At 45.4% G+C, this 17,378-nt stretch overlaps 1 protein-coding gene across 1 annotated transcript; it reads right to left on the bottom strand.

Annotated features, from left to right (window-relative positions):
* Nucleotides 1-2,792: 2,792 nt before the first annotated feature.
* Nucleotides 2,793-8,003, bottom strand: LOC132650601 (uncharacterized). The gene is given in 3 exon segments (XM_060375950.1): nt 2,793-5,263; nt 5,266-7,498; nt 7,671-8,003. Coding segments are annotated over 3 exon segments (5,037 nt in total).
* Between the last annotated feature and the right edge of the window lie 9,375 nt (nt 8,004-17,378).

The raw sequence follows: 17,378 nt of genomic DNA, 5'->3' as shown, positions 1-17,378 counted from the left end.
TCTTATATAAAATTTCATGTATTCTGCCCCAAATTTGACTATGAGTCTCAGCCTCTGCTTTGACACTTCGATCAGTGGATTCTTTCAGAGTTCATCTGTGGTAGGCTCCTGTCCTATTCCCTGTCTTCTCTTGCTTTGGATATCTATTGCATTTGCCATTCTGAGTGAGGTTTGAGCATCATCCCTAGAGTCTTCCCTGTTTTCCAGCTTCTGCAGTATAGATCTCAGTATGTTTATTCTCTATGTCTAATAATCACTTATGAGTGAGTATATACCAAGTGTGTCTTTGTGCTTCTGTATTATCTCACTCAAGATGATCTTATCTAGTTCCCACAATTTGCCTGCCAGAAAACTTCTTCAGCTGATAAACACTTTCAGGAAAGTGGCTGCATACAAATGTTACTCAAAAACATTGCAAGACCCCCCGAAGGTTGTCTTCCGTCAGGGAGACCCCGTACCCAAAGATCAACGAGTCCAGTTGTTCGGATGCAACCAGCAAGAGGTTTTATTGAGTACACGGGTACCCGGGGCGACAAAGTCTCTCGGAAGACTTGCGCGCCTCTCGGTTGGGGTGACAGGTTTTTATAGGGCTCGGGAGCAGGAAGCGCGGTTACAGAAGCGAGAAGCCTAGTTACAGGGGTCTGATTGGGTGGTTTGAACATAGCCATAGTTAAGTCACGTACCCAGAACAGGGAAGGCGGGAAGGCAGATTGTGAGCAGGGTCACGTATCCGGAACCGGGAAGGCGGGAAGGCAGATTGTGAGCAGGGTCACGTATTATGCTAGGACTTTATTCTTTCATTCCCCCATTTTTCTTCTAGCTTAGAATGGAATCCTTCATTCTGCGGGTCTAGGGAGAGTCAATCTCCGTCTCCAGCTGCTTGAGTTGATGATACTGCTGGGTTAGCACTAACGTCTGTATGACGGAGAGCCGGTCCTTCATAAACTGAACTAACCTATTTAGAATGCAAGGCCCGAAAAGTAGAATTAAAAGAATTATAATTAAGGGGCCCATGAGAGAGGAAACAAGAGTGGTGAACCAGGGGGCCTTATTGAACCAGCTTTCATACCAACTTTGTCTTTCATTGAAGAGCTTTTCTCTCTGATTAAGTTTCTCTCTAAGTTTGGCCATATTGTCTCTGACTAGTCCGGTGTGATCGGCATAGAAACAGCACTCCTCTTTTAGAGCCGCACATAGTCCTCCCTCTTGCAAAAAGAGGATATCTAGCCCTCTACGGTTCTGTAGAACTACCTCAGACAGTGAGGTCAAGGATTTCTCCAAGGCACTTACTGATTCTTCTAACGCCTGTAGATCAGCATGCATAGCTTGTTGAAGTTGTAGGAACTGATGGGTCGCTGATAGGGTGGTGGCCCCAGTCCCAATCCCTGTGGCTATGCCCCCAACCGTTAGTCCCCCCAGCATTATTGCCAGGGTTAGAGACAAAGGTTCTCTAGGGTATCGAGTCCCTTTTTCAAAGTGCCTATAAACTTCTTCTGGTTCATGGTAAACTATTTTAGGCCATAGTTCGATTAAAATACAAAATTCAGAACTATCATTCCAGCCTTGGGCTGATATATAAGGGGTCAGGCCAGTGTTGCAGGCCCACAAGGTATTATTGGGGGCAGCCAGGTAATAACTTCCTGAGGTAAGAGGGGCAGTGGAATTACAAAGTGGCTGACTGGCAGCGGGTATGGTCCCTACACAAAGTCCTTGCCCGGATACCTCTGACAGGGTTAGCTTATGCTGCACAGAGGGATAGCAAGTTGCTGGCGGTGTGGTATGATTAGAGAAATTGCCCATTATAGCTAATCCCTCATAATAGGGTGGGGTAGAAACCAGGCATAACCAACATTCTTGAGTCAGGTGGGGATCGGAGCGGTTTAGCACCTGGTAGGCTCCTGCTATTAAATCGAGGAGCCTACCTCCTGACCCAGGTCGCTGAGGTTGCATCGTGGGGCCTGTAATTAACCGAGCGGAGCTGGGGGAAGAAACGGAAGTACTTGGGGGTGATGTTGGCCGGGGTGGAGGTCGTGGTAGAGAGGGCTCCTGTAAGACTGGGTTGGGTCCCACAGAGGCAGTTGTGGGTGAGGTCTTTTTAAGTTTGAGTTTAAAGGTAAGGCCCATATCCCATCCGTGCATATAAAGCCTGATGATATAAAGCCATTCAAAACCCCTGGTGCTAGTTGTCCAGGGCGCTTTCTTTCCCTGCTCAGTGAACTGAATGAGCAGGGGATTACACCACCCCTTTGTAGTGCTACTGGTGGCACATTTTGTCTTTAATTGATCTGGGATATAATTGGGGGTCACCCCTGGCTGGCGATCTTTTCTCTTAACAGTTATATAATCCCAATTGGAGGAGGGAGCCCAGTAGGTGTCTCCCGTAGTTTCACAGGACCAAGAGGCACAAAAGTAGTCATTTGCCCACCCACATTTATAGTTGAGGTTTTTGTTCCTATGACTTCCCGGACAGACATAGATCCCTGCCTGACCATGTAGGTCTGCTCTCTCAATCCCGTTGCAACATCCCGGAACTATGGGGCGACGGCCCTCTAGCTGGGGGGCGCTTGACCCCGGAGTGTACATGACCTCGGGGGTTCCCCAGTCGGGGCTGGCCCCTAGAGCAAGAGCACAGAGATCTACCTCCAGACTGGGCCAGTGGGGTTGGGCTCCAACCTGGGAACTGGTGTTAACAATGTGCCCAGCTTGATTTTCGATAATCCAGGTATAGTTAAAAATTTGGTGCGGGGAAGAGGCCTGGGTTGTTGTAATACTCAGGGTAAGAAGCAAGACTATTAGGGTTCCCCCCCCCGAGTCAGTCTTATCTTGAGAGGATTTTGAGTGCGGTGGAGTTTCCATCGGGTTCCCGAGTCCGAGGCATCAGGCGGCTGCTCAGGGGTGGCGGCCTTGATGTGGGAGGCGTGGACCCAGGCGGCGTTGCCGTCTACTTTCAGAGCTGTGGGTGTCGTCAGCAGAACAGTGTAAGGTCCTTTCCAGCGTGGTTCCAGGTTCCTTGTCTGGTGTCGCCGTACCCAAACCACGTCTCCAATCTGGAATTTGTGCGGGACCGCAGGTTGACTTAGCTGCTCTCGATATGCGGCCGCCAGAGGCTTCCAAACCTCCCGTTGCACAAGCTGTAGAGCCTGCAAATGAGCTTGAAGAGAGGGGGTATCAGCAAAGGAGGCTATTCCAGAGTCAAAGAAATGGGCAGCTGGTGGCGGGGCACCATACAAGATCTCAAAAGGAGTGAGCCCATGGGGGCCCGGAGTGTTTCGAGCCCTATACAACGCTAGGGGAAGGAGGGATACCCAGTCTTTAGCGCCAGTTGCAAGCGTTAATTTGGTTAAAGTCTCCTTAATAGTTCTATTCATACGTTCTACCTGCCCTGAGCTCTGGGGGCGGTATGCACAATGTAATTTCCAATCAATCCCCAACAATGTGGCCACTGACTGACTTACCTGGGAGACGAAGGCAGGCCCGTTGTCAGAGCCCAGTACTTGCGGCATTCCATACCTAGGGAAGATTTCTTCTAAAAGTTTCTTGGTGACAACTCTGGCAGTCTCATGTTTAGTAGGGTAGGCTTCTGCCCACCCAGAAAAAGTGTCTATAAATACCAGTAAGTACCGGTACCCATAGAGTCCAGGTTTCACCTCGGTGAAGTCTATCTCCCAATGAGTGCCAGGGTGGTGTCCTCGGACCCTGACCCCCGCACCGATCTTGTTACGGCTTGCATTGACTCAGGCACATGCCGTGCATTCTTCAGCTACTTCTTGTAGGATTTTATCTTTACCTAGCAGATAGTGGGCGTTTTCCTCTCTGTCCAGGAGGGTTTTCATCTTTTTGGAGCTAAGATGGGTCAGTTGATGGAGATACTTGATCAGGTCCCGGGTCTGTTGTAGGGGCCACACAGGTCGCTCGTTGAAAGTCCAGAGTCTTGTTGTGGGGTTGTATGCGGCCCCCATTCCTTTGAGGAGGTTTTGGTCCTCCTCAGTATAATGGAAATGGAAGGAGGGTTTTTGGACGGAGTGGGCCTCTGCCATGGCCAGATCTATGGCCATGAGGCAGGGAGCCTCTGAATTTCCTTGCATCGCTACTTCCCTGGCTGTCATGTCCGCCAAGCGGTTGCCCCTGGCTTCCAAGCTGTCCCCCTTTTGGTGACCTGGGCAATGAATAATGCTCAGCCTCGAGGGTAAGAACAAAGCCTCTAACAAGGCCAATATCTCCGTCTTATTTTTAATCTCTTTCCCTTCGGAGGTAAGCAGTCCCCTTCTTCGATATATTTCTCCATGGATATGAGCAGTAGCAAAGGCATAACGGCTGTCTGTATAGACATTTAGCTTCTTACCTTCCGCCATTCGGAGGGCTTGGGTCAGGGCGATGAGTTCGGCCCGTTGTGCTGAGGTTCCAGGTGGTAGGGCCTTGGCCCAAATTACCTCAGTTTCGGTGGTGACCGCAGCCCCTGCTCTCCGCTCTCCGTTATCCAGGAAACTGCTCCTGTCGGTGAACCAGGTGAAGTCGGCCTCCGAAAGGGGTTGGTCAGTTAGGTCAGGTCGGGTGCCATGTACCTCTGTAAGTATCTGGAGACAATCATGAACTTCTGGACCTTCTGGTAGGGGAAGCAGCGTTGCTGGGTTGAGGGTTACCACAGGACCAAATTGCACTCTCTCAGTGTCTAGTAACAGAGCCTGGTAATGAGTCATGCGGGCATTAGAGAGCCATCGGCCCGGAGGTTGTTTTACCAGGGCCTCAACCGCATGTGGAGCCAGGATAGTTACCGGCTGCCCCATAGTCAGTTTGCCAGAGTCCTTGAGCAAGAGGGCGATCGCAGCCACCATCCGTAGGCAAGGGGGCCAACCTGAGGCCACTGGGTTGAGTTTCTTAGACAGGTAGGCAACCGGACGCCTCCAAGGTCCAAGTTTTTGAGTTAGGACTCCTCTAGCATACCCTTGTCTCTCGTCCACGAACAACTCAAAGGGCTTGTTTAAATCCGGCAATCCTAATGCAGGGGAAGTTAGCAGGGCCTCTTTTATTGATGTGTAGGCCCTCTGTTGTTCATCCCCCCAAGTGAAGAGAGTCCCTTGTTTGGTAAGGGGGTAGAGTGGTGCGGCCATCTCTGCAAACCCCGGGATCCAGAGGCGGCAAAACCCCGCCGTACCTAGAAACTCTCTTAAGTGCCTCGGATTTTTGGGTTCTGGTATTCCCAAAATTGTCTGTTTCCGTGCCTTGGTCAGCCACCTTTGCCCATTTTTGATCTGGTATCCCAAAAAGTAACTTGTCTTTGGCAAATCTGGGCCTTTTTGGCTGAGGCCCTGTATCCTAGAATTTCTAAAGTTCTCAAAAGGGCCTCTGTTCCCTCCTTACATTCTTTCTCAGTTTCTGCAGCCAGGAGGAGGTCATCCACATACTGGAGTAAAATTAGGGTAGGGTGATGGACCCTGAAGTCAGCCAAGTCCCGGTGTAGAGCTTCATCGAAAAGGGTGGGGCTGTTTTTGAACCCCTGTGGTAATCTTGTCCAAGTAAGCTGGCCTGATATTCCAAGCTCTGGATCCTTCCACTCAAAGGCAAAAAGAGATTGGCTCTTTGGGTGGAGCCTCAAACAGAAGAAAGCATCCTTGAGGTCCAGGACTGTATACCAAACATATCTCGGGGGAAACCCAGTCAACAGATTGTATGGGTTGGGGACTGTGGGGTGTATGTCCTCCACTCTTTTGTTGACTTCCCTTAAGTCCTGTACTGGGCGATAATCTCCTGTTCCTGGCTTTTTGACTGGAAGGAGAGGCGTATTCCAAGGAGATTGGCACGGTACCAATATGCCCTGATCTAAAAGTCTCTGAATGTGGGGTCTGATTCCCTGGTAGGCCTCATGTGACATTGGATATTGTTTGATAGAGACAGGAGTCGCAGATGCCTTTAGAGCAATCACCAAGGGCGGTTGGTGAATGGCGAGACCCATTCCTCCAGTCTCCGCCCAAGCCAGGGGAAATTTCTCTAGCCAACTAGTCACATCCCGCGACTCAGGTTTCTCAGGCTCGTGGAGCCGGTACTCATCTTGTAAGTGCATGGTTAGCACATGCAAGGGCTGTCCCTGCGGCCCGGTAATATGGGCTTTAGTCCCCTCAAAGTGGATTTGTGCCCTAAGTTTCATAAGTAGGTCTCTCCCCAGCAGGGGGTAGGGACAATCAGGGACGTGCAAAAAGGAGTGAGTTACCTTACCGGTGGCGAGTTGTACCTTCCTCTCGGTAGTCCAACGGTACCTCTTTCCTCCGGTTGCTCCTTGAACCCATGCTGATTTGTCAGTTAGGGGTCCCGGTGAGGTGGTGAGTACCGAATGTTGGGCTCCAGTGTCCACCAGGAAGGTGACAGGCTGCCCCCCCACGTTAAGAGTTATCCTGGGTTCAGGGGGAGGCTCCTGACCCCGACACCCCTAGTCTTCCAGATTGAGCAAATTGGTCTGAGGCTTGGGTCTTTGAGGTCCCTTTTGGTGGCCCTTTGGCTTCTTGGAACAGTCTCGGGCCCAATGCCCTCTTTCCTTGCAGTAGGCTCATTGATCCTTGTCCAGTCGGGGACCCCTATGGCCTCCCAGGTCCTGTCTACTCTGCCTTTGTTCTGTCACTACAGTGGCCAACAACCTGCTAAACTCTTTATTTCTCTTCCGCTCCCTGACATTCTCCCTTTCTTCTGCCTCTCTCTTCAGCCTTTCGTCCCTTTCTTCCTGTGTCTCTCTCTTGTTATAAATCCGCTCTGCCTCCTTCAGCAAATCCTGCACTGTATTCTCTCTTAAATTGTCAAGTCTTTCTAACTTCCGTCTAATATCTGGGGCTGACTGCCAAATGAAAGACATGGCTAAGTTAGTTGCCTGATCCGGACTATCTGGATCGTAGGGAGTATACACATGATATGCCTCCTTGAGGCGTTCTAGGAAGGCAGAGGGAGATTCTTCAGACTTTTGAGTCACTAATTTAACCTGGGCCAAATTAGTTGGGCGCTTTGAAGCCCCACGGAGACCAGCCATGAGCAACTGGCGATATTGACGTAGGCGTTCCCTACCGCGCTCAGTGGAGAAGTCCCAATCCGGTCGCTCCAAGGGAAAAGCCGCATCTATTCTGTGTGGCAGCTGGGTGGGTTGTCCATTGTCTCCTGGAACATTTTTACGTGCCTCTATGACAACCCGCTGCTTTTCCTCAGTGGTCAGCAGCATCTGGAGCAGCTGTTGGCAATCATCCCAGGTGGGCTGGTGAGTCACTAAAATAGACTCGATCAATGCAGTGAGCCTAGAGGGATCCTTCGAAAAAGCAGGGTTATTATTTTTCCAATTATATAAATCAGACGCAGAAAAGGGCCAATATTGGAGCTGGCCCGTAGCGGTAGGGCCTGGGATGTGGAGTCGGGAGTGACTTCTCGTCTTCCCCTTAAGCGTCCCGCCACCGGGGACGAGGGGGGCTCTCCCTGGGGTCCCCCTCTGGCGGTTGCCTCCCCTGGTTCCTGTGCCGGGTTTGGGCCCCTGTAAGGAGGGGGTTGTTCGGTCATCAGGTCCAGTAGAGGGCCATCATCCGCCGGCAGGACCGGGGGTGTCTTCTTGTGGCTAGGGTCCTTTTCTGGAGTAGGTTTCATAAGGACTGGGTAAAGGGTGGAGTTAACTGGGGTAGGAACTAATGGAGGCGGGAGAGGGGGGCAGAATGAGTGGGTTTTGGGCAAGGGGGAGGCAAGAAGGGCTTCACCCACGGTGGGGGGTCCTTGACCAGAGATTCCCACGTGATGATATAAGGGACTTGGTCTGGATGCCCATGGGGCCCAGGATTCATGACTTTGGCCTTCACCTGCAAAATAATATCTAGGTTAAAGGTGCCATCTCGTGGCCAGCCCACGTCAAAGGTGGGCCATTCAGATGAGCAGAAGATGTCCCACTTTTCTTTCCGCCCTTCCACCGAGAGATTGTGGGCGATGTCACGGACTTCCTTGAAGTGCTGCAAAGTTAAACTTTTGGGGGTGGTGATAGTTTGTCCCATGTTGGTAGACAGACAAACAACACTCACTACACTTATGACAAAGATCAGGCAGACAGAAGACAACACAAACCGCGCGGTACGAGATCGGCGCCAAAGCGAACACAAAAATTCAGATGGAGACCGTATCGGAGGTCCGGTTCCTCCGTCTCCCAGGTGAAGCACGTAGCCTTCTCTCAGGGGCATCGCCCCAAAGAGTCCCACTCGGCTCGTGTTTCCAGACAGGAGGGAACCCAAGAGAAGGGTTACCTTTCAGACGGGGAAGCAAATGATTCCCCTACCAGGCACTCCTGAGACGTCTCCCAGGAGGCACGGAAAAGAAGTACGAACCCGTCGGCTCCTTCTAGTTTCCATCTGATACAGATGACCTGGCCAAGTCCAGACCACAGGGGGACTCGAACCCCCTGGAAACGAACTCACACAAAGACAGACCGTTTAACACAACGATACACAAGACTCACAGAATAGGAAGCCGGCAGGTCTTACCTCCCGAGGCTGGGTCGGTGGTCCCTGGGCAGGGGTCTCAAATCCCGGATGAGCCCCCAAATGCAAGACCCCCCGAAGGTTGTCTTCCGTCAGGGAGACCCCGTACCCAAAGATCAACGAGTCCAGTTGTTCGGATGCAACCAGCAAGAGGTTTTATTGAGTACACGGGTACCTGGGGCGACAAAGTCTCTCGGAAGACTTGCGCGCCTCTCGGTTGGGGTGACAGGTTTTTATAGGGCTCGGGAGCAGGAAGCGCGGTTACAGAAGCGAGAAGCCTAGTTACAGGGGTCTGATTGGGTGGTTTGAACAAAGCCGTAGTTAAGTCACGTACCCAGAACAGGGAAGGCGGGAAGGCAGATTGTGAGCAGGGTCACGTATCCGGAACCGGGAAGGCGGGAAGGCAGATTGTGAGCAGGGTCACGTATTCGGAACCGGGAAGGCGGGAAGGCAGATTGTGAGCAGGGTCACGTATTATGCTAGGACTTTATTCTTTCAACATCAGCAGTCCTCTTTAATACAAAAGACAAAATGGCTGAGAACAAAACAACACCCTTTACAATATGCACAAATAACATAAAGTACCTTGGTGTGACTCTTACCAAGCAAGTGAAAGACCTGTATGAGAAAAAAAAAATCCTATTGGATCTTAAAGCTCCTCAGTCCCCACTCTTTCATCTTTTAACCTGCCTGGTAGGAATAAGAATATTTTAAAGACACATATATATCTCTTTCTTAGGTGAACATCTCGTGAAACTATGAACTCCATGAAATTCTAATTTCCCTTTAAGTCTCTTTCTATGAAAAGGCTGATTCCTTTAGATGAGATTTTGTTTGCTAAATAAACAGTATTTCAATGTCTGAATACCTTGTGGGAGAAAAAGAAGCTGAGAATGAAAGAGGGATTTAAGGATGGGAAAAATTTATTATATGGCTTGGTTAGATTACTTAGTGCTGTGTATCTTGCCTTCCATCTAAAATTGTTAGGACCTCAAGGATGAATTAGTTACCTTATAACTTCATCACTGGTCAAAATTATGGAATAAATATGGTAATTTGTTTTCAGTTTTCATTTTATTTTTTTTTGTCATTGTTTTCTCTTTTTATTTTAAAGAATAGTCCCACTGTGTATCTCTGGCTATCCTGAAACTCAGTATATATCCTCTATATACCCACCATCCCTCCAGAGTGCCTGCATTATAGGAGACATGTCACGGCTTGGTAATTCAGTTTTTCTTTAATTGGCTTATTGAGGATGAGTGGCTGAGCCTGACTGGTTATGGTAGTTAGGACATGAGTTGTGTTCCTAACTTCAGTAACAGAAGAAGGCTCCCATCTAATGCAGCCCTCCTGGTTAAGTGTAACTGCTCATCTTACTCATCACATCATTCTATTACATCACTAAATGAAGCTGAAGCCACCTCAGCCAGGTATGGTGACACAGGCCTGTAATCCTGGTGCTTAGAAAGAGGAGGCAGGAATTTCAAGGTTTCAAGTTCACCCATGGAGTGAATGATGAGTGGTATAGTAGGAGATCTTCAGAACAAAGAAAGGCAATTAGTAGCCCAGGCCAAAGTCCATAGTCTTCCCTGCAGCTACAGAAATTCAGAGCCATGGCACTAGCAATTGTTTGCTGAGCTATTTACCACCTTGGCTTTTCTAATGTTTCTTTTTCAAGGCAGCTTAGGTCACTTCAGGGTCTGATTCCTGTTAGTCATTAATGAATGCAACTCTCCTGCAAGTGGAAAAATTAGCCTCAGGCAGGGATGAACTCCCTCATTACATATCCAATGGAAAGTCTTCAGCCATGAAACCATATACACAATATCAACAGAAATGGATTAATGTTTAGTTCATATATTTGGACATAATTGCTCACATACTTATAAGGAAAAATTGGAATGGATGAATTTGGGAAGGGATGAAGAAAGGACATGGAAAGGGGAAATTGATGTAATGTATTTTAATTAACGTACATCAATAAATACACCAACAGAAATGGACTCAGCAGGTATTGTTTATATATTTATACAAACTTACATACTTAATAGGAAAAATTGAAATGAAGTATATGGTAAGGAATGGAAAAAGGACATTTAAAGGAGGAAATGATGTAGTGTTAATTAAATGATGTTTAATTAACATATACAAAAATAAATTTTAAATTAAAATTGCCTAGAAAGATGACATAGCAATGAAAAGTACTGAGTCGTGTTACAAAAGATATAGGTTCCAATTCAAAAAGAAGCTCCTAGCTAAAACAGCTCTTTAAATTCATTCCCAATGAATCAGATGCCCGCTTCTGGCTTCTGCCTATACTATACACAGTTACATGGAAAAAAAAAACTTCCATATATGCATACATAAAATATAAATAAACCTTATGAAATGAAATCTCCTGTTATGATGTCATAGCCCTGAGATAGACTGCAGCCAGAGGTAGTTGAAATGAACTCCTTCTGGTCCTGCATAGAAGCAGCTGTGTCTCTCCTCTGAGCCTGCCTTCTCAGAGACAAAAGCTGTCTTACTCTGAAGTAAGAGTAGCTCACCATATCTGTTCATCTATGAACTGCAAACACAGTGCTTACAGGTAACTTTTCCTTGATGTTTTCTGTATTTGTGTTCTCTTTTCTTTGTATGTGTGAGCATTGTGGCATCGATTAACTCTTCAGGTCTATATTTCAGGGTATACATTTTGATCCAGAAGACAGATTTGCTCTGTAAGTATCCCAGTACTTTAAGGGTGAGACTTGCAGTCTAACATTTTTAACAATTGAAATTGTTCAAGAAAAAACCTGGGTCCTGACCCTAGAAGAGATTTAAGGTTGACAGGACCTATGGAATGCACAAATCTGTTTTAGACTGCTCCCCTTTAAGTAGTAGTCAGAGATGAATGCATGCTACCATTTAAGATATTTTTATTCAATAATCTCTTAAGTGTATGGAGTAATTTCTCAGTATAAAAGTTATTAATTCTAGAATATGGTTGATGTAGAGGTCTTCTCCATCTTGACCTCCAGTGCAGGACTTCTGGGGTGCATCTTTTTTTCCAAAGTGTTACATTATTCTCTTAAGACCGGGTAAGAACACTTTGAGATGTTTTAAAAACAAAAGACAACATATTAAATAATTGATTATTTTCATGAATTCACGGTCTCTCTAATAAAACAGATTAATATAATAAAATTAAACTGTTTACCTACTTTTGAGTAATTTTTCTTGAAATGTATATTTAATCAAAAATAAGAGCCCCTCACTTTGTCTCACAATCACAGACATTCTTTGTCAGCATAGATGCTATTGCTGAAAACACATTTTAGGAAGTTTTGGCTGTTAATTATTAATTTATGGGCAATATAATTATTCAAAATTTAATTACATGATAGTAATTATTATATATAAGATATGAACTAAATACTTGTTTCCCTTGTTCTTTTGTAGAGTATAACATGACATTTGGTGTTATTTGAGATTCTTCTACGGAACAGAAAAATAACTGGATCTCTGAAAAACAAGAGGGGGCAACTTTTAAAAAGGTTGAACCAGTCCAGAAATCAATGTAGAGATTTCTCTTAAAGGAAAAAAAATAAATCTGCCTCATGACCCTGCTCTCTTATTCCTTGACAATATGCACAAAGGAATTAACACCCCACTCCAAATATACTTGCTCAGTCACCTTCATTGCTAGTCTATTCAGGATAAGTATGAAATGAAAACTTATAAATATCTTTTAAATGGATAAGGAAAATGTCATACAAATAAATCAATAGACCTAGAAAAACATATTGTTTTTGGTTACCCAGAACCAAAAAAACCAAAGATCACTTGTTCTCTCTACTCTGAGGCATCTACTTCCAAATCTTCAGCTGTGAGTATTCACAATGGAATAACTGTAGAAACAAAGAAACATGGTAGACAATCAATATAGTGGCAAGGTGAAATTGATCTGATTGGGATAATGTGGGGGAGGTACTCAAAATATGAAGGTGGATTAACATAAAGGAAGGAAGTGGAAGAACTTCCAGTAAATATATGTGAGAGTCTTAAGCAATAATACTGAGTTATCTACATAAAAATAAGTATAATACAAATAAGTCCATGCATGAATATAAACATGTTGTTTAAATGGAAAGTATACAATGATCACTTTAATAAACCAGCATAATATCTACCTAATATTTTCATTATATCTATAGATAAGCATAGTTCACCAGTGACCAAAAAAGCCTTTTTGTTTTGTTTTTTTATTTTGTTTGGATTTGTTTTTGCCAAAAAATCATGAGAGAAAACCAAAACCTATTAAAAATTTTGGATAACACATCTGCTACAAAAGAATCCCCACATTTAATGCCTAGAGAATATGCAAAAAAAAGGTTGTGAAAATATTGTTCAAGACAGAGAATCAGAGTAGGATCTGGGATTGTGACTGCTTTTAATGACAGAAACTACACCCATAAGACTTACCAGTATATGTGCATAAACATTAACTGAATAGGAAAATGCTAATAGACATACTGAGGTGCTCCGGGAAGGAATCATATTCCTCAAACCTAGGCAAAGAAATATATGAGCATGGGAGAAATATTCTTCCTAGTAAAGAGCATAACAATCAGTTATTATCCAGCACCAAAAAAGTCACCCTGAAAGCATATAGAGGTCACATTAAAAGATATATTTAGAACTCTATATGCATACATATGTGTAATTAATAGCAGTAAATTAAATCAGACAATGGATGTGTTTTTTCTTCCAATATAGATTTATTTATAATTTCTATATTGTAACATTCTTCTTTTTCCTTTTTATTTATTTATTTTTTATTTATTACAATTTATTCACTTTGTATTCCAGCTGTAGCCCTATCCCTCATCCTCTCCCAATCCCAATCTCCCTCCATCTTCTCCATCCATGCCCCACCCCAAGTCTACTGAAAGGGGAGGTCCTCTTTCCCTTCCATCTGACGCTAGCCTATCAAGTCTCATCAAGACTGTTTGCATCATCTTCCTTTGTGCCCTGTAAGCCTGCCCCTTCCTTTCAGGGAGAAATGATCAAATAGCCTGCCACTGAATTCTTGTCAGAGACAGCCCCTGTTTCCCTTACTAGGGAACCCACTTGGAAACTGAGCTTCTATGGGCTATAACTGAGCGAAGGTTCTAAGCTATCTCAATTCATGTTCCGTGGATGGAATATCAGTCTCAGAAAAGACTTCTAGACCCAGGTTTTTTGGCTCTGTTAGTCTTCTTGTGGAGATCCTGTCCCTTCCAGATCTTCCTATCTCCCTCATCTTCCATAGGGTTTTCTGCACTCTGCCCAAAGTTTGGGTATGAGTCCCAGTATCTCTGTTGAAACCCTTGTGGGTAGAGTCTTTCAGAGGACTCCCGTGGAAGGCTTCTGTCCTGTTCTTTGTCTTCTCCCACTTCCGATGTCTATCCTGTTTGCCCTTCTGAGTGTGGTTTCAGCCTCTTCCCTAGAGTCCTTGTTGTTTAGCTACATTAGGACTATAGATTTTATTATGTTTTTCCTATATTATATGTCTAATATCCAATTATAAGTGAGTATACACCATATGTGTCTTTCTGCTTCTGGGTTACCTCACTCAGGATGATATTTTCTAGTTCCCGCCATTTGCCTGCAAATTTAATGATTTCTTTGTTTTTAATTGCTGAGTAATAGTCTCAAGTTCATATGGAAAAAAAAAAAAAACAGAACTGCTAAAACAATCCTGTGTAACAACAGATTGTCTGGAGGTATCTCCATCCCAGATCTCAAGCTGTACTACAGAGCAACAATAATAAAAACTCCATGGTACTGGCATAGAAGTTGACTGGTAGATCAATAGAATCAAATAGAAGACACAGAGGAAGAACCAGAACTGCCCCGAGTGCTGTGGGAGAGCTCCAGCATGCCATGAGATCTTGTTGGGGAGCAGCAAGTGGCTGAGAGGCCAGGGTGGGAGGGCTGGGCGTTCTCAAGGCTGGGTTTGCAGGCAGATGTGCCAGATATGGGAGGACAGGCATTAGCGCTGATGAAATGCGAACCTCTGCAGATCTGGAGAAGGTGCAGTCCTGGACTGGAAGCCAGGGTCAGGGACTAAAGGGCTGTGTCTGTTCCGCACACTCTAACCCTAAAGGAGACTCCCTAAACCTAAGGAAGTGGCTCCTGTCACTCAAGACTCTCCGGCCAATCAAGGCCTCTGGTTGGACCCGCCAGACAAGAGAGGAGGCCTATCCTTCCGGATGCCTTGCTGTGGGTTCAGCTCCCGCTGCTGAGCAGGCTCACGTGGTTCTGGTTGAAGTGCTCTGAGCGCCGCCTCCGCCGCCGCTGCTTGGGTCTGTGAGAGAAACTGAGGCAAGCTCCGAAGTTGCAACATGGTGAGTTAAGGGAGGAGAAGGCAGCTGAGCGACGGGAGCTAGTGTGCGGGGCCTCTTCTGGGACTGGCTGGTCAATTGCGGCCACCGGGGAGGGACTCTGTGGTTCTGGGCTCTCGCTGGACCCAGCGGTGGCATCTGAGTCACTTCACTGAGGGGATCGCATTTGCGCAGAGCGTTTGCAGCAGCGGTTTGTGTGCAGAATCATCCTCATGGCGAGACGCCAAACTCGGAGCACTTAATTTGTCTTTGATGTTCCAGTTTCTCTTGCATCCTCTACAAGTTCTGCTCTTAGCATTTAACCTTAGGTGTGAGATCCATTTGGAGATAGTTTTGTGGGGGTTGTAAACAGCATCTCCTGTGTTGGGTAGCACTCCAATATTAAGCTGTGATGAGGAAGAGTAGAATTGATGATGTAAAGTATTTCCAATGCTTAGGAAATAGTAGGTGACACTGAATAGAATTTAGCCGAGGAGGACTGCCTCTAAATCACCCCACAGGTAAATAGTATGCAAACCAGGCCTGTTAGAGATTAGCGTGCTAACATACACATGTTGATCGGGCTTGTCCAGAAATTTTGGCTCCAATCCTAGCAAAGGAGAGAGACAACTGTGATTTACAACCAGCTACAAGGCAGATCCTCATATCAAAGAACTGGGCTCTACCAAGGTGCTCAAGGCGGCCTTATAACATCACTACCAACATTACAGTTTGTGGTGACATAAAGGTGTTAAAGTAAGTTTTATTCCCCTGATGTAATTGTCCTCCAGGAGACTAGTGCCTTCATCTGCTAACCTAGGCCTAGAGCTGCAAGCTTCTAGCCTCCATACAATCCAGTCTGGGCCTAGAATGTTTTCATCCTCTGAGACTTAGTGCTGAATAAGCTCACCCTTTCTAGTTCTTTCTGAACTCCTGCTGGCCTGTTCAACTCAGCTGTTCTGGCTCAGACTCCCCTCCAAGGTGACTGAATCAATCTGGCTTTTCATAGTTTATGACTGAATTGCTCCGCTTGACCTCATACTAACTTTGGCAATATGTTATAATCTTTTGGATGCTTCTAATTCTGTGGCTCTGTCTGCCTTCTCCTGTGTCTAGTTTCTCTCTTCAGCTTGTGTCTGTAAAAGGCTCCCAGTAAATCTTTTTCTGAATTCTGGAAGCTCAGCTTGACTGCATTGCCTCTCAACTCACTGACTCAGCTGAATAGCCTGAGGAGAAATGACTAGAACTCAAACATCTGCATGCTTCTGTTTCCTGAGGGCTAGGATTAAAGGTTTGTACCACCACACCCAGACCTACGTTTTCTTTTCCTGAAGCTTGCTCTGTACCTGGCTGGTTTTGACCACAAAGATCTGCTTATCTCTTTCTCCTGGGATTAAAGTGTGTCTGTATTCCAACCATATCATATAGACCTAGAAAGTCTTTGGATGTGATTTCTTGCCAGAGCAGCCATGTTCTGAATTGAAATTCATTTACCTAAAGGTCCAGCGGTCTTTTTGAGAAAATAATATTTTTTTTTCCACAGGGGCAAGTCTATACTTGTTGACAACACTTTGAAAAGGAAAAACAAAACAAAATTGTGTTCATGGCTGACCTGAATAATGAAGGCATTCCATGAAGCCTTCATATAAGGGGAATGGCATAGTTCTTTCTCAAATCCATTAACATTTTTGGCATAGCCAGTAACAGACTGGGGCCTAGGACTTGTGAACTTTCACTAAGTTATCCATGTATTGAGAATAAAATGGATTTCCTTCTTAAGTCAGGAACGTGTTTGGGAGTGTAATACTGTCCATTGTAGTTACAGTGAAATGATTTGCATGTGGAGCATGGTTTCTGCCTTCTGTTGAGAACAGGAAGAACAATTTATTATGTACAATTGCTGGGTGAAACAGGGTAGCAATAGCTAGATCAAAGACAAAAGTTTAAGGCAGTCAGCTGCAGGGGTCACCCTATGAAGAAGGACATGATTCCCACGGGGTTGGTGATTTTTTAAATTTCTAGCATGTATTAACTATTGGATGTGAGTGAAACCAGATTGGTGAGTGTTCAATTTGGGTATGGTAGATGGAGCCAGTGAATATTGAATTTATAATAGGTCTATCCTATGCATTTATTTACAGTCTTCCTAGACAGGTCTATGTCTGCTCAAAATTTGAGACTCTGCTGTTGGTGGGAGCTTTGTATGTCAGGTTACCAATCTCAGCAGCTAACACTGCAGGTAGAATCAAGGTCAAAAAGTATCTGACCAAGCCATTAGCTCTACCATAGAAGGGCCTGCTTTTGTTCAAAGTCAGTATATCTACATTTCTTTTTAATTATATTTATCTTTCTAAAAATGCCAATTGTTGGTATTACTTACTAAGTTTTATTTTCTTTATGCATCACTGCTCTAATCTCTTATTTGTTTCTCTTCTCCAACATTTCCCAGTCATTAAGAATTTCATTCCTGGGATTAGAGAGATGGCTCAGTGGTTAAGAGCACTGTCTTCTCTTCTAAAAGACCCAGATTTAATTCCTAGCACCCACA

Source organism: Meriones unguiculatus (genome assembly GCF_030254825.1).
Source record: "Meriones unguiculatus strain TT.TT164.6M chromosome 13 unlocalized genomic scaffold, Bangor_MerUng_6.1 Chr13_unordered_Scaffold_28, whole genome shotgun sequence".
NCBI lineage: Eukaryota > Metazoa > Chordata > Mammalia > Rodentia > Muridae > Meriones > Meriones unguiculatus.
This window is presented reverse-complemented; position numbering and strand designations above follow the sequence as displayed.